The following is a 16147-nucleotide window of genomic DNA, read 5'->3' as shown; positions in this document are numbered from 1 at the left end:
TGCATGCAGTATGCCCACAGAAGCCAAAAGAGGCATGGGATCATCTTGCACTGGAGTGACAATCTGGACTGCCATATGAGTGCTGGGAATTGAACCTGGGTCCTCTGAAAGAGCAGCCAGTGCTCTTAGCCCTGAGCCATCTCTCCAGCCCCTAAAACATGACTGTATTTGGATGAACAATTTAGAATGACAGCTCCTATGTTCTCTCTTGGGATCGTGTGTGTGTGTGTGTGTGTGTGTGCATGCATGCATGCTCGTGTGTGTGCACAATAGGTAAGGGTGGGAATGTAAGAAGTTGACCAGGTCCACGGGTCAACGGGGTCTGCAAGAGAGAGAGTGGGGACTGAGGAGCAAGAGACTCAAAGAATGGAGACAACAGAGGCTATCGTCTCAAGTCTCGTTTATTGGAAGGCAACTATGGGTATATATGCACTTGCTGGGGAGTGCAGCTGGAGACACTTAACCACAGGTCCAGGATGTGTAGGAGAAAAAAAGATGCTATCAGAGTGTGTTCAGCTGTGGTGGGCTTCTTGCAAAAACATCAGGCTAGGAAAACAAGTCTCTCATCGGGGTGGAAAAGTACCACCTGTAAGTAAATAGCCCGAGATGGCTGCAGAGATGACAGCCGCTTTCTGCTAAGAGTCGGCTCCCAACAAGAAGTCTCTGTGGCCTTTAGGGGATGCTGGGTGGGGAGGCTGGCTTCCAGGCACTAAACTGAAGCTCCACGGGATAGCCACACGTTCCACCCCGAAGACCCCATTTTCCCAATCATAGGCTAAGATCCTTGAGTCCCATCTCTCAGACAGTCACAAAGTGGTAAGGCCGAGTGTGACTTGCTCAACCAGGATACCAGGAGGGTCTGGTGATGAACCAAATGGGGGGAGCTCTCTTTATGATGGAGAAGAGATAAAGCCACCCAGAGAGGGACACTGTTGACTTGCCTGAAAGCAAGAGAGCTGGCTGACTAAAAACTTCAGACTAGTATCCGGGATCCACGACAGTGCCTAGATGTAGCAAGGGACCTGTGAGTCAGGAACGGAGAGCAAAGATGGGGCCTCGGGGGTCTAAGACAGCTGATGAGATAGTCTAGCCCAAGAGAGACACAGTCTATTTCTAGAAACTCCTCCTAAAAGACACTTCTACAGCCACCCTGGCAATCCAGCCCTTGTAATGATGAGTCATTCCATAACACCATGCCGGAAATTACAGGAGCTACTTCGAAGTCAGCCTTTGCTGGGATGGTGAGGCGGAAGCTCAGGCTTGTCCCAGAGGGGCAAGAGAACAGGTTCTGTGGATTTTCAAACAATGGGGCAGAAGACAGCAGTTCCTGTCTGATGACCTTACCCGGGATCTCAGAGGGCACACCTGGGCAAACAGGTGGAGTAAAGTCTGGCCAGGAAGCCAGTGTGGCTGGAGGGCGGGTGGGGGGCGGAGGGGGGTGGGGAGAGCAGGTGAGACTCAAGACCAGATGGTGCAGAGCCTTACAGGGACACAGCAGGCACTGAGCCAGCCGAGGGGTACATGGGTCCATTGTGTGGCCCACGGGAACAAGATGTAGCGGGCAGTGAGGAAGAGAGGCTGGGGGGGGAGCTGGTGTAAGGACGGTAGAGGTGTGGTGGGGACGGGAGTGGGGACGATCCCACCTATGGGACGTGTTCTAGGAAGAGCATTCAGAACAGAAATGACCAGTGCCTGAGGTGACACTGACAGGGAGGGTGTTCTAGAAACCAGAGCCTGCACGGCCCAGGTACCTGGTCACATTTGGAAGATGACACTAGGCAGTGGCAGCCTCCCGGCCTAGACGGGTACAGAAGCCCGTGAAGGGCACGAGTAGGATGCTGGCTTGCCCTAGGCACCTAAGGCACATGAGAGAAGAAGAGCTAACAAGGGAGCCCCTAACTCACACCTCACCCACTCTCACCCGCCTGCTTCCAGCTCCTACTGTGACAGCTAAGTCCTCCAGGCTTTAGATGGTGTCCCTGACAAAGGGCAGGGGTAATGTAGATGTGCACACACGCTGAAGGTATATGCGTCTACCATGGTGGCTTCGCATCAAGCAGAGCCTGTGCATGCTAAGTTATCACCAAGCCGCTGACAACAGGCTTGTGTCCGAAAGGAGGAAGATGGTGTGGTCTGCTCATCAGGCAGTACCAGAGTGGGGGCATGCCGCTGGTGGAAGAGATGGTGCCAGGACTGCACAGATGGACACCGCAGCTCCAGGAGGTGCCACAAAGGTGTCCTCCAGCAGGCCTGAGTGTAGAAGCTGCACCCAACCCACAGGGACTTTCTGGACTGATGCGATGTTGATCTTGTCAGTAAGAGTGGCAGAGGCACAGGCTCCAGTTCCCCCCTTTCAGAAAGCGGGTGGATTTTTCCACTCCCGCCTTTCAGACCGAAAGCCCAGGATGTCGGCTTCTGACTTCTACGTTCAGATTTCAGCACTGCAGAACAGGGCTTACTGTTTCGGAAGTATTCAGTAAAGCAAGCGGAAGGGATGCCCCTACATTCACAAATCATTCTAAGCCCACGCATGCGGTGCCTTGCTTAAAATAAAGCAAGTTTGCTTCATTTAAAAATCTGAGAGCTGTCACTCTCATCAAAAGACAATGATCACCACTGTCATCCACTTTCTGAATTAAAGAAGCCCTGGCGTGGGGGGTGCAGGCATGGCAAGGCCAATCTGAGCTCTACCAGTTTCTCTTCCGCTGGATGAAGCGTGAGCCATCGGTGAGATCCCCTGATTACATTAGCAGATCCAGGCTGAGACTCGGGGCTGATGGGAAAATGCCCTGGGCATTCCCTGTTTGCTTTTTTGCTTCCTGATGCTAAATGAGGTGCACAGGGCAGCAGCTCACCACCGCAGATCAGATTATTAAGAAACAAAACCCACTAGGACTCCATCAGTCCTCAGAGATGCCACACTCTGACCTTGAGATTCAGGTTTCCATCACCTAAGTGCGTCAAGCACCAACACACACCTCTCTAGCGGGAAGGGCCAGACCAGGTGGAGGCTTAAACCCAGAAAGTCACTGACATCTGTCTGACGGCCTGCGCAGGCAACATGAACGTCTAGAGTGGCTTAGCTGAAGGAATCCTGTGATCATGTTAGACGTGAACATTAAATCCAATCAACTTAACGGGTTCTGCGTAATTCCCAATGCTCACACGCTCTGATGCGTCAGTAACTTTCTACAAGTACCAAAAAATCTCACTAGGGCTACCAGGCACCCATCTGCTCTCTCAGAGTTTGAACTCCTCAGCTCTCACTGGGATCAAGTCCTGGAAAGCCTCACTTAGCAAATAAAATCTCCACGCTGAGCGGCGGGAGACTGCTGCTTTTTATGGACCACAGCTGAATCACCATCAAGTTTTCTATCTCGTTCTGTTTGGCTCCACCCCCACCCCCACCCCCCACCGCACCCCATGAATCACCTCTCATGAAACTTAAGGCTTCTGGCACCGGAGCAGCTTGGCAGTCCAGAGGAGGTGGTGTGTGTGTGTGTGTTCTTTTGTTAAGACATCACTAGGAAGACACCGGTAAAACTGACACCAGAACTGGACGTTCAGCTGCTGGAGAAAATATCCAGACTGAGTTTTCATTCCTAGAATGTAAAGCCACATAGCCAGTGACCATGTATCCCAGTGATCTGCCTTCAGTCTCCATAAACTGTGGGTTGCAGGTGAGACCTGGCAGTCTCCAGTCCTGGGGGGGGAGGAGGGCTGGTCAGAAAAAAGTTCTGCAAATCCAAAGCCAACAGAAAAGAACGAAGACAGCTCCATTTCCAAGGCCGGCTTCGACGGCTAACCCACCACCATGGTCACCAAGTCGGAACCCAGGCTCCCAGAGTCCTGAGCTTCCTCCACACTGAAGGTGGACTTTGAAAGCCTCCCATTTATCCCCTGCCTGTGCTGTTTGGAAGGATTAACTCACTGGCATCCGGGAGAGGCGGAGAAACCGACCTTTGAAAGTTTCTGTTATGTAACCTTTAGTCTGTGTCCCTTGTCAGCAGGTATAGGCTTGCAGTGCCTTCTAAAGAGACTGGGGTGTCATCTGCCTGCCACTTCCCACAGAACCCCAGGGGCATGTGGGACCTGGGGAAGTTATTTTCGCTCTTCCCCCAAAGAACAACTGGCACCAACCTTTTTAAGGTTACACTCGGCTGAGTTCTGACTCTCTTTGGGGACACTCGCAATTTGACATTATTCGGTTAAAAGAAATCTGACATCCTTTTTTTTTTTTTTCTAAAGTACAATTCAGAAGTCTATCAATAGCTAAATCACTCCATATGGTCTGTACATCAAATCTTCCACGTGCTTTTTTTTAGTACAGTGGTATTATTTAAAAATTTGGAAGGAAGGGCACACTTTGGTTAGCAGACAGACACACTGCAGCACCAGAGGACGCGAGCTACAGTGTGAGGTGGTTTATTCCCCCTCAAGGGTCCTCTCAACAGTGGTCTAGGCCGTGCTACTTTGATACCTCAGTTAGCTGAAGACTCACCTACACTCTGAGCCCAGCTGTGCACTCTAGCTCAGGAGCTAGACAGTGTAAGAGCCAAGGTGTTTAAGGTCTGGTGGCTGCTTCCTCTCACTCTAGCTGAAAAATGACTTCAACAGGAAGTCTTGACCCCAGTCAACATGCTACCTACCCATAGGACACAGGAGGGCTGACTGCACAAAGATACTGACAGAAATACCAAGCCACTGTGCCTCACCACTTTGAAACTTCTACTGAACTCAGGGCTCTAATTAAGTACTTTGCATTTTCAAAACAAATGCAAGCAGTAATTACCATCTTCCCTCCTTACCTTCCAGGAATAGCCTGGGAACAAGGCAAAATCCCCAAGTCCCTTGACTTTGAGGCTCTGCATCTAGGACTTCATGTTCTTCCTACCCCACTGACCCAAATTACATAACCCTTCTTGTGTCTCCTGCCACATGGATCCCAGAGAGGGTCACAGCTCATTCCGGTGTTCTCAGGTAAGTTTGAGGGAACCACGCGTGTATCTCTCAGGATGAGAGTTCCATCATCACGCACCCAGGGCACCGAGGCTTCACTTCAGCCAACAAAATGCATCTTTTAAAGTGACCTGGTCTTCATTGTTTGTATGGATGCCTAATTGAAAGCGTTATGTAACCCGAGTGCACACAGCGTTCCGGATCTATTAATAACCGGCTATGGCCAAACTCTAAGGATTCTTCGAGTTGAGAGTCGAAGGACATCATCCGTTACTAACCATACGCATTTATGTAAAAGAATAAAGCAGCATCATAGAGTCAAGACCAGGAAGGAGGGAATAAACTGTCCCAGGCTACAAAGCCAAGTTCACAAGAGGATGAATGCCAGTTCCCCAGTCCCTTGCTCTGCTCAAGTACCTCGATGTGACAATCACTGTGTAGCACGGAAGACCTCAGAGACCTCACAGCTCTGAGCATGCCTTGCCAGCACAGAAGCCAGTGGCCTCGTTCCCTGTCAGACAAGTGAGCCCATAAAGGAATTGCCTTCATCTTACTTATTTACACACCATACATAGCCTCTTGCCTCGCCACAGAAATCCAAGCACCTCAGACATACTTCAGTCGGAGGTCAGCCTAAGGTACTGTGTGCTCGACTTTCGAGAAGTTCTAGACAGGAAGTGGATTTAGCGGGGCAAAACTGAAAAGGGAGACTCTACTGTGTGTTGTCTACTTTCATGGCATGTGTGTGTGTGTGTGCGCGCGCGTGCGCGCACACACACGCGGGGTGGGGGGAAGCACAGTGTGAGATGTGAGAGAAACGGATGAAATTAAAAATTAAAATATCAGAACGGGGATCGATGGTGTACTGTGTGATCCAGTTTTGTGTGCTAGCGGCATGAGAGAGGATCCAAAAATCGTTATTCCATAATTACGTTGTCATCTTCGGGAGTAACTAACTTAATGAAGATCCTTTCTCTGCACTCATTTTTATTCAAAACTGTACCCGTTAATCATGAGAACCTAAAACACACAGCACTGAGAGATTAATGCCACCCCCCTCCAGAAGCACCGTCTTCCCTTCACAGAACCCCACGAGCAAGCACGTTACAAATAAAGGAAGCTTTTCTCTGGCTTTGTGACTCTCAAATACCCACCAAACCCTGCTGGGAGCTGAGGTTCTGGGAAAATGTGGCGGGTGTCCATTCAGGCTGGGATTCAGTACTGCTTTAAGAGGTTCATTAATCTACATCTTTAAAAAGACCGATGACAACCCATTAATGGCCCATAGGTCAACTTGATGCGTTTAGCTCTATTAGCAGCCCCGAATAAAATGCAATCCAGTGAGGGTCTGAGGAGCCAGCCGGCCACCCTTCTCCTCACGGCTTCTTTGAATGCTCTCTGTGGACTCCACCGGTCAGTAACATAATCACCAGAGAGCAGAGCCAGGAGAGCAAAGCATCACCCTGTTCTCACTGGTGGCTCCGGCTGGAGTTCACTCACAAACTGTAACCGATCCTTTTCAGAGGGCAGCAAGGCCTGTTGGCCATGTTGCTTCCCAGCCTGCTGTACTTCAAGGTGATACACTGAATTTTATCAGTTCTTAGAGGCCAATGTCATCATCTCTTCCACTGAAATGCCTAAGTTATCCAATAACCCCAGTCTGGCCCCTAGGGACATTTTATAGCCATTATTTAACCTAGTAGATAATGCACTATGGCTGAGACATCACCTCCTTTGGCTTGAACCAGACTCTCACCGCTCTTTCGTCAGGGAGTACTGTTCCTGGAAACCAGTTGTCTATTCAGTTTACATATGTCCGTGTCTGATGGACCCCCAGACCCTAGCTCAGGCCTGTGGCCCACTAGTTCTTCTACTCACAGAGTCCTGGATCTGAGAGGGATCTGAAACATCACCCAACCTAACCCTAACATAGGCATTGAGTCCTCTGTGGCAGAAGGTCTGCCCCGGCTCCAACACCATCACTTTCCACATGGTGTAGACAGACGAATTAAACACTCAAGCCCTTAAGCAAGTGCTCAGACAAGGACCACACGATTCCCCCGTGGCGATCTTGATTAGGACCATCTACATGCATCTGGGCGAAGAGTCACGTGCTGCACAGGTGAGCAGAGAGGCTCATATCTGTATTAAAGCTATCCCTTCTCCCTCTAGGTGAAGAAGTGTGAAGTTTTGCTGACACACAGACAGATGGCAACTGTGAGTCAGGACCCAGGTGGCGCTTGCCTTATGGCCATTTGGAATCAGCCCCCAGCCCCTGTGAAGAGGCTATTTCTAATACCTGCACAAGCAGCCTGGGCGGTGCTGATGGGTTTTACCCACGGGAAAAGGCTGAGTGAGGGTGAACTTGCTTGGGACACACAACACAGAAGGAAGACACATGGGGGTAACTGAAACGGTTCCGCATCCTCCAAGGACCCTGGAAAACAGAGCCCAGAAAGAAACCACAAGGAAAATGTAGTAACGACGCCTCCATTCCTTCCAACTGAACTAAGATGAGGCTTCTAAGGATGACTGCCATCGCTAAAAGGAGAAGTGATCAACACATACATTCTACTAGTAATTTATTCCGTCTCGGCCGTCATTGGAAGGAGTAGTTTCCCACACATGCAGCGGCTCTTGAGACGGAAGCAGCTAGTGGAGGAGATAAAGCCGGCGTGTGTGTGACCAAAGGATCAGTTTGATGAGGTGGTGAGCACCTTGGTTCCCACCTTGTGACCTTGATTAGCACATTCAGTATCTCTGGGCCTCAGTTTCCTCCTCTGAGATATGGAGAGGGGGGACCCTACTTCCTTGGAGCGGTTTGGAGATCCACCACCCAACAATGACTGAACACTCACCAAACATCCAGTTCCCCCTGGTGACTAAGTCCGAATCCAGGTTGCACACATAGATGCTTATCTAGACCAAACAGGTCTCTTGCCTGCCTGCGCGTTAAGCCCGCTGCTGTCTCCCAGAGAACCCAGGAAAACACACCAGGTCTTGAAGGCACCTAGGCAGTTCAGAAGTCAGGTAGGGTTTGGGGACAGATTCCAGGCACTGGGTAGTGATTGGAGAGGGGGCTCGGAGGCAGCCTCCGAATCCTGTGAAGGGGCTTTGTTCCCGAGGCGAAAGGCCTGGCTTACCGAGAAGAGCATCCGGAGGCAGGTGGGGGGCGCGCAGGGCACGCAGCAGAGCCACAGCCCGGCCCGGGTCCGGGGAGCGGGAGCCAGAGGAAGGCGAGGAGAAGGAGGAGAGAGAGGTTGCCGTGGGTTCCTGCCTCATTCTCCCAAGCAGCGCAGAACCACTGGCCGCCTCCGGCTGAGGCTGGCCGCTGGACACCGGAACCCAATCATGCTGTTCATGTCCCTGTCAGCGACTGGCGAGGTGTGCGCGAGGCTGGGTTGTCTGCAGGCGACACCCAGGGGCTCCTCATGCCCCGCGCCTGGGCTCGGCGGGAAGATCTCGGAGGGTGGCTGCGCCCGGGAAAGGAGAGAAAGAAAGCGTGAGAGAGCACACTGAGCTGCGCCCCGCGGGGGCCGGGGGCGGGCAGCACCGCGCGCCCCACCCACCGCGCTCTGCGCCCCGCGCCGCGCACCCGCCGGGCAGCCGAGCCCCAGAAACTTTAGCACATGGCCGGTCCGCCGGCCGCTGTGGCCCGAGCCGCTCCGCTAGTGGCGTAGTCCCCGCCCCAGCTCCAGATCGCAGCTTACCAGCAGCCACCGCCGCAACCGCAGCGGAGGGTCGCCTACCTGGCGGTGCGGAGAGTGGTGCGGACCAGCGTGGGAGGAGAAGGGGCGGCGACGTCGGGGTCCCCGCAGGGGAGGGGCAACTCCGCGATGGCAATAGCCACCCTTAAGGCATCCAGGGAGGGGACTGTGAACCAGCTGAAGGGTCTGCAGGCTCCGATAGGGGAGTGTCAGTGCGTCCCCCGCCCCTCGGCGCAGATGCTGACGACGCGCGCGGGCTTCCCTGGCCCGGGTCTGCGGAGCTAGCCCTGTTACCTAGCGACTCGCTCCGGGAAGCCCAGGCTGACGCGCTAGGAGCTGGGCTGCGGCAGAGGGGAAGGGCAGGGAAGGGAGGGGAGAGAAGAGGAAGGATAAGGAGGGGAATGAAAGAGGAGAGGAGGGGAGCTCTAGAGGGAGAGGGGGCAGGGGAAGCTGGCGTTGCCGGCAAAAGCTCCTCCCTCTACCTCCACGTCGCTGCTGGGGAGTGGGCCGGGGAAGACGTGGCCCCTGCCTGGTCCCGAGGATTTGGAACCTGCTCCTGGGTGAGGGTGGATGGAGGGAAAAGGGTGATGCAGGTTCCCCTGTGCTGGGGTTACAGCAGCAGGTGGCGGCTATGTGGCCCATGGAGGCCTGCCGCTCACAGGAATGCAGAGGTGAGCCAGCGAATGTGGCTGTGGGCGTGTGGGTGTGGGTGAGACGCCCCCACCCACATGGAGTATTTGGAGACCCAGGGACCTGGGTGAGAGAGGCGCCACCCCTTTCCTGGCCTGCCTCTCTCCTTCCTGGACATTTTGTTCTTGTGCTGTGCTCATCATGGAAGCCCTGGACTATGTCACCGAGCTCCTCCTACCTCTCGGGGACCAGGGGATGGCTGCTAGGTAGTGACAGCTTTGTCCCTCTCCCCGTGGTGCCCGACCAGTGATCAGGTGTCTAGTTGCAGGAGGTCAAAAACCTGCCTCCATGTGCCTTCCTCCTTAAGGATTTGCAGCCTCTTAGGCCAGACTGGGCCTCAGGCCCAGGCGTGCCTAAATCTTTACAGCTTATAGGACGTTTCAAAGTAACTTAACATCCTAACCAAAATAGAGTCTTCATCCCCAAAAGTCAGCTAAGAACTGATCCCTGGGGTACCTAAATATGAACAAGCGTTTTCTGTAAAGTGTACTGTAACTAGGCTTTCTGTAAGGTGTCTCTTGGTTCTCCAGAACCTTTCCAAAATGCACCCCTAAGGCCCACAAAAGAGCCCTTGTCAAAGCAGACAGGGACCACAGCCTCCGAAGATGGTGAGGCAAACTTTCAAATGCAGTGGGTACCTCTAGGTAGAACCCAGACCCTTGGATTCAGCTGGATACAAGGACTCTGCCATCTCTAAAGGACTCTCAAACCTGCCAAGATCCTGCCCCTTCCTTAATGCCCCAGAGCAGGAACAGCTGCCTCCTCCCTGAGGACCGACCAAGCCTCATCCTTCACTCTCTCCAAGGCTGCTGTTCTTGTCCTGGCTGGGGTGACTATGAGGAGGTGGAGGCAGAAGACCGACCTTCCAGAGAATCGCACCTGCCCAGGACCCACATCCCCGTCTTAACCCAGTATCTCTGCAGCGAGGAGCCCCTCCCTCCAGGAGGACTTTGAGAATGGGGGTGGGGGAGGGGCCACTGAGGTTTTTGTTGTCAGGGGTGGCCCCGAAACAGGGCTTTTCTCTGTTCATTTATTCTTCTATATTGTTGAACCCACTACTAACCCTTCCAAATAGAAACCAGCACCCTCTCCCTACAGCATTTTTTTTTCTACAGAAAACGGCTGTCATTCCTAGCCCCTGGGGCAACAGTTATATTCTGACATTTCTCAGCGAGACTGGGAGCAACACCTCTGAGTTTGCCCCCAGTTTTTATGGGTGATGGCAGCTTTTCAACCGGCTTTCTTCAGCGCTAACTTCCTGCTTGCAGGAATAATCTGACATGTCCCTTGGCCAGGGAGTCCAGTACTTATAATACCCAAACCTCAGAGAGTCTCTTCTATGCCCAGCCATTTGCAGGCCCCACTCACTATTCCAGAAGCCATAGAGCTGGGGCAGGGGAGATGGATGATTGATTAGTATGTCTGAGAGTCAGGGCAGGGGAGATGGGTAATTGATTAGTTTGTCTGAGTCTCTGTCATAGTTTTTAGTATCACAGGAAAAAAAAACATGGTGTGTGTGTGTGTGTGTATGTGTGTGTGTGTATGTGTTATATGGTGCAGGTATGTGTTCATATGCTGTATGCATATGGCATTGCATGTCCACATGTATGCAGAGGTCAGAGGCTGATTGGTCAAGGCCTGGTGTCTTTTCTCCAAAGCACTTTGCCTTTAAAATTTGAGCCCGGCTCTCTCAAGGAACCATAAGTTAATCCGTTTGGCTAGAACGACTTGGCCGACAAACTTCAGAAATTGCCCCCCCCCCCACACCACCACCCATGCAGACATGCACCACTATGTCTGTGTTTTTATGGCAAGCACTTTACCACCTGAGCAAACTCCCTCCCCCAGATCCTGAACTCAGCACACTGATGAGATAGATCCACACGACCACGTTCATGCAGCAGTATGCGCAACAGCTAGGCTATGGATTCCATCCAAACGTTCCACAACAGATGGATCGACTGTGGAACATAGACACAAGAGACCACTATTCAGTTGCAAAAAAAAGAATGAAATCTTGTCGTACGAGGCATCCTCGATGAGTCTGGAGGACATTCTATTCATTGGAATGGGCCAGGCATAGTATAATAATCAGGGCTCCCTAGAACAGCAGAACCGACCGAGAGGATGAGCAAATATTAAAAGGAGATTTATCAGATTGGCTATGTAATATGGTCTGAGTAGTTGAACAAGGACTATCTTAGGCCAGAGAGACTGAGACCCTGGTAGTTGCTCAGTATATGAGGCTGGATGTCTCAGCAGCCCCAGTCTAGTGCTGAAGGCCCTGATGATTTCTGGAGGGCTGGTCTCTAGTCCACATTGGAAGCCCAAAGCTGGGACCTAGTAACAATGAAGGATGCAGCAGAGCCAGTAACAAAGTAGATGCACTTGCCAACAAGAGTGAAGGCAAGCAGGCAAAAAGAAACCAAAACCAAAACCAAAACCACTACCACCACCAATGGAAGGGGGTACTAACATTCAAACTAACTCTTACTACTTCAATAATCTGATGAAGAAAATGTCTCACAGGAGCACCCAGTGGCCTCCCTTTCAGTTGATTCCAGGTTCAATCAACCATCACACATAACGAGGCATTGACCTCCGAGGATAGAGAACAGAATAGCACACAACAGACAGGGCAGGAGAGGAGAAGGCGAGGAAATCCTACAGGTTCAAAATCACAGTCAGGAGGAATAACTCGGAGATCCGTCACACAGTTGCAAGGGCACGCTTAACAATATCACAATGAATATTTCAAAATATGTGGAAGAGAATGTGGGCCTTACTTCCTCCACTACCCCCACTTCCTTCCTTTACCTCTCTCTCTCTCTCTCTCTCTCTCTCTCTCTCTCTCTCTCTCTCTCTCTCTCTCTCTCTCTCTCCTCTCTCTCTCTCTCCCTCCCCCCCCTCTCTCCTCTCTCTCTCTAGACCATGTCTTCCCATCTATCCCAGGTTGGCTTAGAACCCCTGATCCTCCTGACTCAGCCTGCTGAGCGTGTGTATCAGGAGAGAGAATTTCAAATATGTTTTACTACAAAAAAATGTTTGACGTGGTGGATATGCAGTGTCATGCACGCACACACCAGGAGACACCCTGAGTAGTACACCTATGCTCAATGATCAGTAGTCAGTACAGCAAACCGGCACAATCAGGATCTACCTGTGATGACTTTCATTCTTCAGGGCTGCCATCTTCCCACTGGCTTGCATGGCTTCTGTCATACATGTTGAGTAGGTGGAACAATATTTCAGTCTCATACCCAACCCCAGGGCAGCGCCCCAAACATGATTCTACACTTCTGCCTGGATGCTGTGGCCTTTCCAGACCACCCTCCTGAGGGTCCCTTGATGCCCCCATAACTCTGGCTTCTGAGGGATAGGTGCCACAGGGAGATGTGCAGAGCACATGCTAACCAGAAATGCAGAGTGACCGGCAGGGCTCATCCACACCAGCTGTATGTAACCCTTCATCTCATAGAACGTGGAGCATTGTGGGAAGTGATGGGACATGGCCGGCAGAGGAGATGAAGCAGAAGGAGGCCATCGTTCTATAGGAAAGCAAGTGCTGGCCTCCACGGTCTTCTTTTGCAATGCTAGCATCAAATGAACTAACCTCTTGACGTCATCACACTCAGAAAGAAGCAAGAAGCACCACCCACTTCCAGGGCTGTCTTGCTGGGCCCACGTGGCCCCTACAGGTCAGTCCAGGCCACCGAAGACATGGCTGCACTTTTTTTTCAGAACAAGGAAGAATACTTTTATGCTAGAGCAGTGGTGGGAAAATGACACTTCACAGGCCACATTCTGCTCCACAATGGCTTTGTTAGCCATTGTGTGGGTTCACAGGCTGCATGTTCGTTTAGGTGGTAAAGCTGGGTACCGAGATTTACTAATATCCAGTCCCAGCTTAGAGAAGCCCAGCACCAGATGAGCTGTCTTGGTGGATAATGAGTTCCCTGTCACCTGTGATATGCAATCAAAAACCAGAAGATCTGGCAAACTATGACTGGTGAACCTGGTCCCCAGGAGAACTGCCTTGGAGACTGTGAGAATCCAGCCTAATGGGAGGTGTTCAGGTTTCCGGGCTGTCTGATCATTGTGCCACTCTCAGCGATAGATGAGTAGCCTTCCAGAGAGAGCACATTCAGGAAGACCTGTCGCTTCCCAGACTGCTATCTGATGCCTAACATTATATGTACTGGCTCCCCTTTCCCGCTTCCTGGGCTACCATTATACCCAGAGGACTCAAGTGACGTCCCCACGGCTGATTTAGTCTCTATGTCTTTGCAAGGGGTTAGATTTAGTGTCAGGGAAGTCAAACTGATTTGACTTGGATTTCTGTTGGGATTGCTAGTGACATCATTCAGAAAACTCAGCCAGACTCTGCCTGGACAGAGGACCTGCCCTTGGAGACGTGGTCACCTGGGCCCTGGACAGCATGAGCAGGTTGAGATGATGACTTGAGAGGCTCTAAGGCAAAGGAGATACTCAGCCAGGCACGTCGATCCAAGGAGGCTGACTCCAAGTACTATCAGCAGGAATGTGCTTCCTTCCCAAGAGGGATGCTGTGATCTTTGAGGAGAACCCAAAGTCTGCGGTCATTTTGATCCCCTTTAAAGCTAGCCTGAATACAAAATAGGCTAAGTCTCCATCGCGGTATGGAAGACACTGGGGTGAGGGAGAGATAAACCAGCTGTCTCCTGCCATAATCTGTGGTGGGTGCAGACTTCTCAGCCAGCAAAAGCAAATGTCCCTTCATGAATAACCTTGGCAAAGGCTGACTTGATTAGACTAGCTGGTGCTGTCTCTGAGCACAGCCCACCCACGCCGCAGTGAATTCTAGGTACCAATTTTTCTACAGCCCTTGCTGCTTTGAGGATTGGTTCCCCCCCCCCCCCTCATCAAAGTAAAATGGCAGAAAAGGGAGTTTAGTCTACTTTGCAATCTACATTATTTTTGCCATAGCTATTCCCAGGTACTAGAGAGGTGCTTGGCCCCTCGGATGCCCCCAGGGTGGGGCCTTTCCTCCTGAAACCTATTCTGACTCTACTGCATCCGCTCTCTGCCAGTTAATCATACTCCATACCTACTTAAACTGAAGGCATGGCTTGCTCTCTAGCTAGGAGACATCTTAATGTTACCTCGTGCGTCATTAGAATGTCATAGACTACAAAGAATAGCAGGGGTTTCCACCCAGCAAGGCTTAAACCAAGGGACACGGAAAACATCTCCAAATGCCCTTACAGAGACCCCCCACCACCACCTCAGCCAGACATGCCAGTGTTCCCATTTGTCTGTGACAGCAATTATCTCATTGCAAAGCTGGGATGTCACCTCTAGCTTCCCCCTCCCAGGATACATTCTTCCTGCCTGCTTCGTGCTCACATTTCTCACGACCAGAGCTTGGACAATGTTAAACTCTTAAACAGGAGTTGCTTTTTATTTTTCTGTTTATTTTTCCCCTCACGATAATGTGTGGTTTGAGAAATAAAAGCCTTGTTGCCACTTAATTACAAACAAAACCCGTTCCTGCTTATTTTATTTATGACTACCCAGAGTCAGCATGCTGGGTTTGGGTTCTTGAGGTTAGATTGGAAAATATTGTGAAATTAATTGCTGTGTACACAACACCCTCATTATTCCCTTTCAAGGATTAATATTAGCATGGTAAATTCGGGTCTGCTGGAGAGATTGTTCCGTAAAATGAGCATTTCTGTAAAACTGCTAATGATGTGAATGCTGTCACTACCCCTCATCTCTCCCACCAGACTCAACTGCCCGTAATAATTAATTGCTCTAAACCCTGACAAGTGTCCTCGGATGATGGAGAAGCCTCAGCAATGACGAGACAGCGCGCCATGGAGCTGACATATGACCTGAAGTCACTTAGCAGACCTGCCCCCTCCACCACACAAGCCCAGCTGACCATGCCATCTGGGGCCACCAACAGGAGCTTCCAGCTGTCACCTCGGTCACACTTACAGAAGAGATGTCTTGAGTACAGGGAAGGCAGAGGTTTTTTTTTCACCTTGATTTTCTGCTCATGATCTTTACAAAGGCTTTTATTTTGTCTAACAAACCGGCCACACCCAGCCTGCCCCGTGAGAGATCCCCTTTAGGGATAAGAGAGGAAGTGCATCTGGATTGCTTATAGAGAGCCAGCATCTCCTGAGAAGAGAATGTTGGGCAGCTTGGGTGATTGTATTGATAACCTGTTCTGGAAATCTTCCAGAGATGCGTCACTGAGAGAAGAAAGCCGAGGCCTGAGGTCAGGATGTGTGCATCTCTCGTGACAGCCACCATCACCATCATCACCGTCACCGCCATCTCCCACATTAATCGGGTCGTAGGTCTGTGTCAGCTACTCTCACCTACAGTTCACAAGCAAGGACACTTCATTACCTGTGTGAGGGACAGAAGCACAGCAGTCTCTAGAGCCCAACACCCACATTCTAACGTACCAGAGGACTGTGCCAGACACCGACCAGTTATTAATTGAATGCTAACAGCACCACATTTATATCTTAAAAGTCAGGGATATCACCGACAAAACCCAGGCTACCACTTAAGGAACGTAAAAAAAGAGCATTTAAAAAGAACCTCTCCCTCTACTGAGGGAAAACAAAACAAAACACCATGGCTGCAGCAACTGTGGCTAAAAGGCCAACCTTCTGTCCCGTCCACTGGCTGCCACCTTCAGATCTCTGCCTCTCAGAACGCTGGGCCGCTGCACCTACTTTTGGATGAAGAAAACGTCTTTTTCCAATTCTTCTCTGTCTTTATTTCCTCCA

General features: G+C 51.2%; 1 protein-coding gene across 1 annotated transcript in view; it reads right to left on the bottom strand.

Moving 5' to 3' along the window:
- The window catches only part of Tunar (transmembrane neural differentiation associated intracellular calcium regulator), a 46931-nt gene extending 38503 nt beyond the window's left edge, over positions 1–8428 (bottom strand). Inside the window, exon 1 of the mRNA XM_085830161.1 lies at positions 8103–8428. Coding sequence (XP_085686287.1) covers positions 8103–8114 — 12 coding nt within the window. The 5' untranslated portion in view covers positions 8115–8428. The remainder of the gene's footprint in view (positions 1–8102) is intronic.
- Between the last annotated feature and the right edge of the window lie 7719 nt (positions 8429–16147).

Source organism: Mus caroli, unplaced genomic scaffold (genome assembly GCF_978045245.1).
Source record: "Mus caroli unplaced genomic scaffold, Mus_caroli_1 scaffold_14, whole genome shotgun sequence".
Classification (NCBI taxonomy): domain Eukaryota; kingdom Metazoa; phylum Chordata; class Mammalia; order Rodentia; family Muridae; genus Mus; species Mus caroli.
This window is presented reverse-complemented; position numbering and strand designations above follow the sequence as displayed.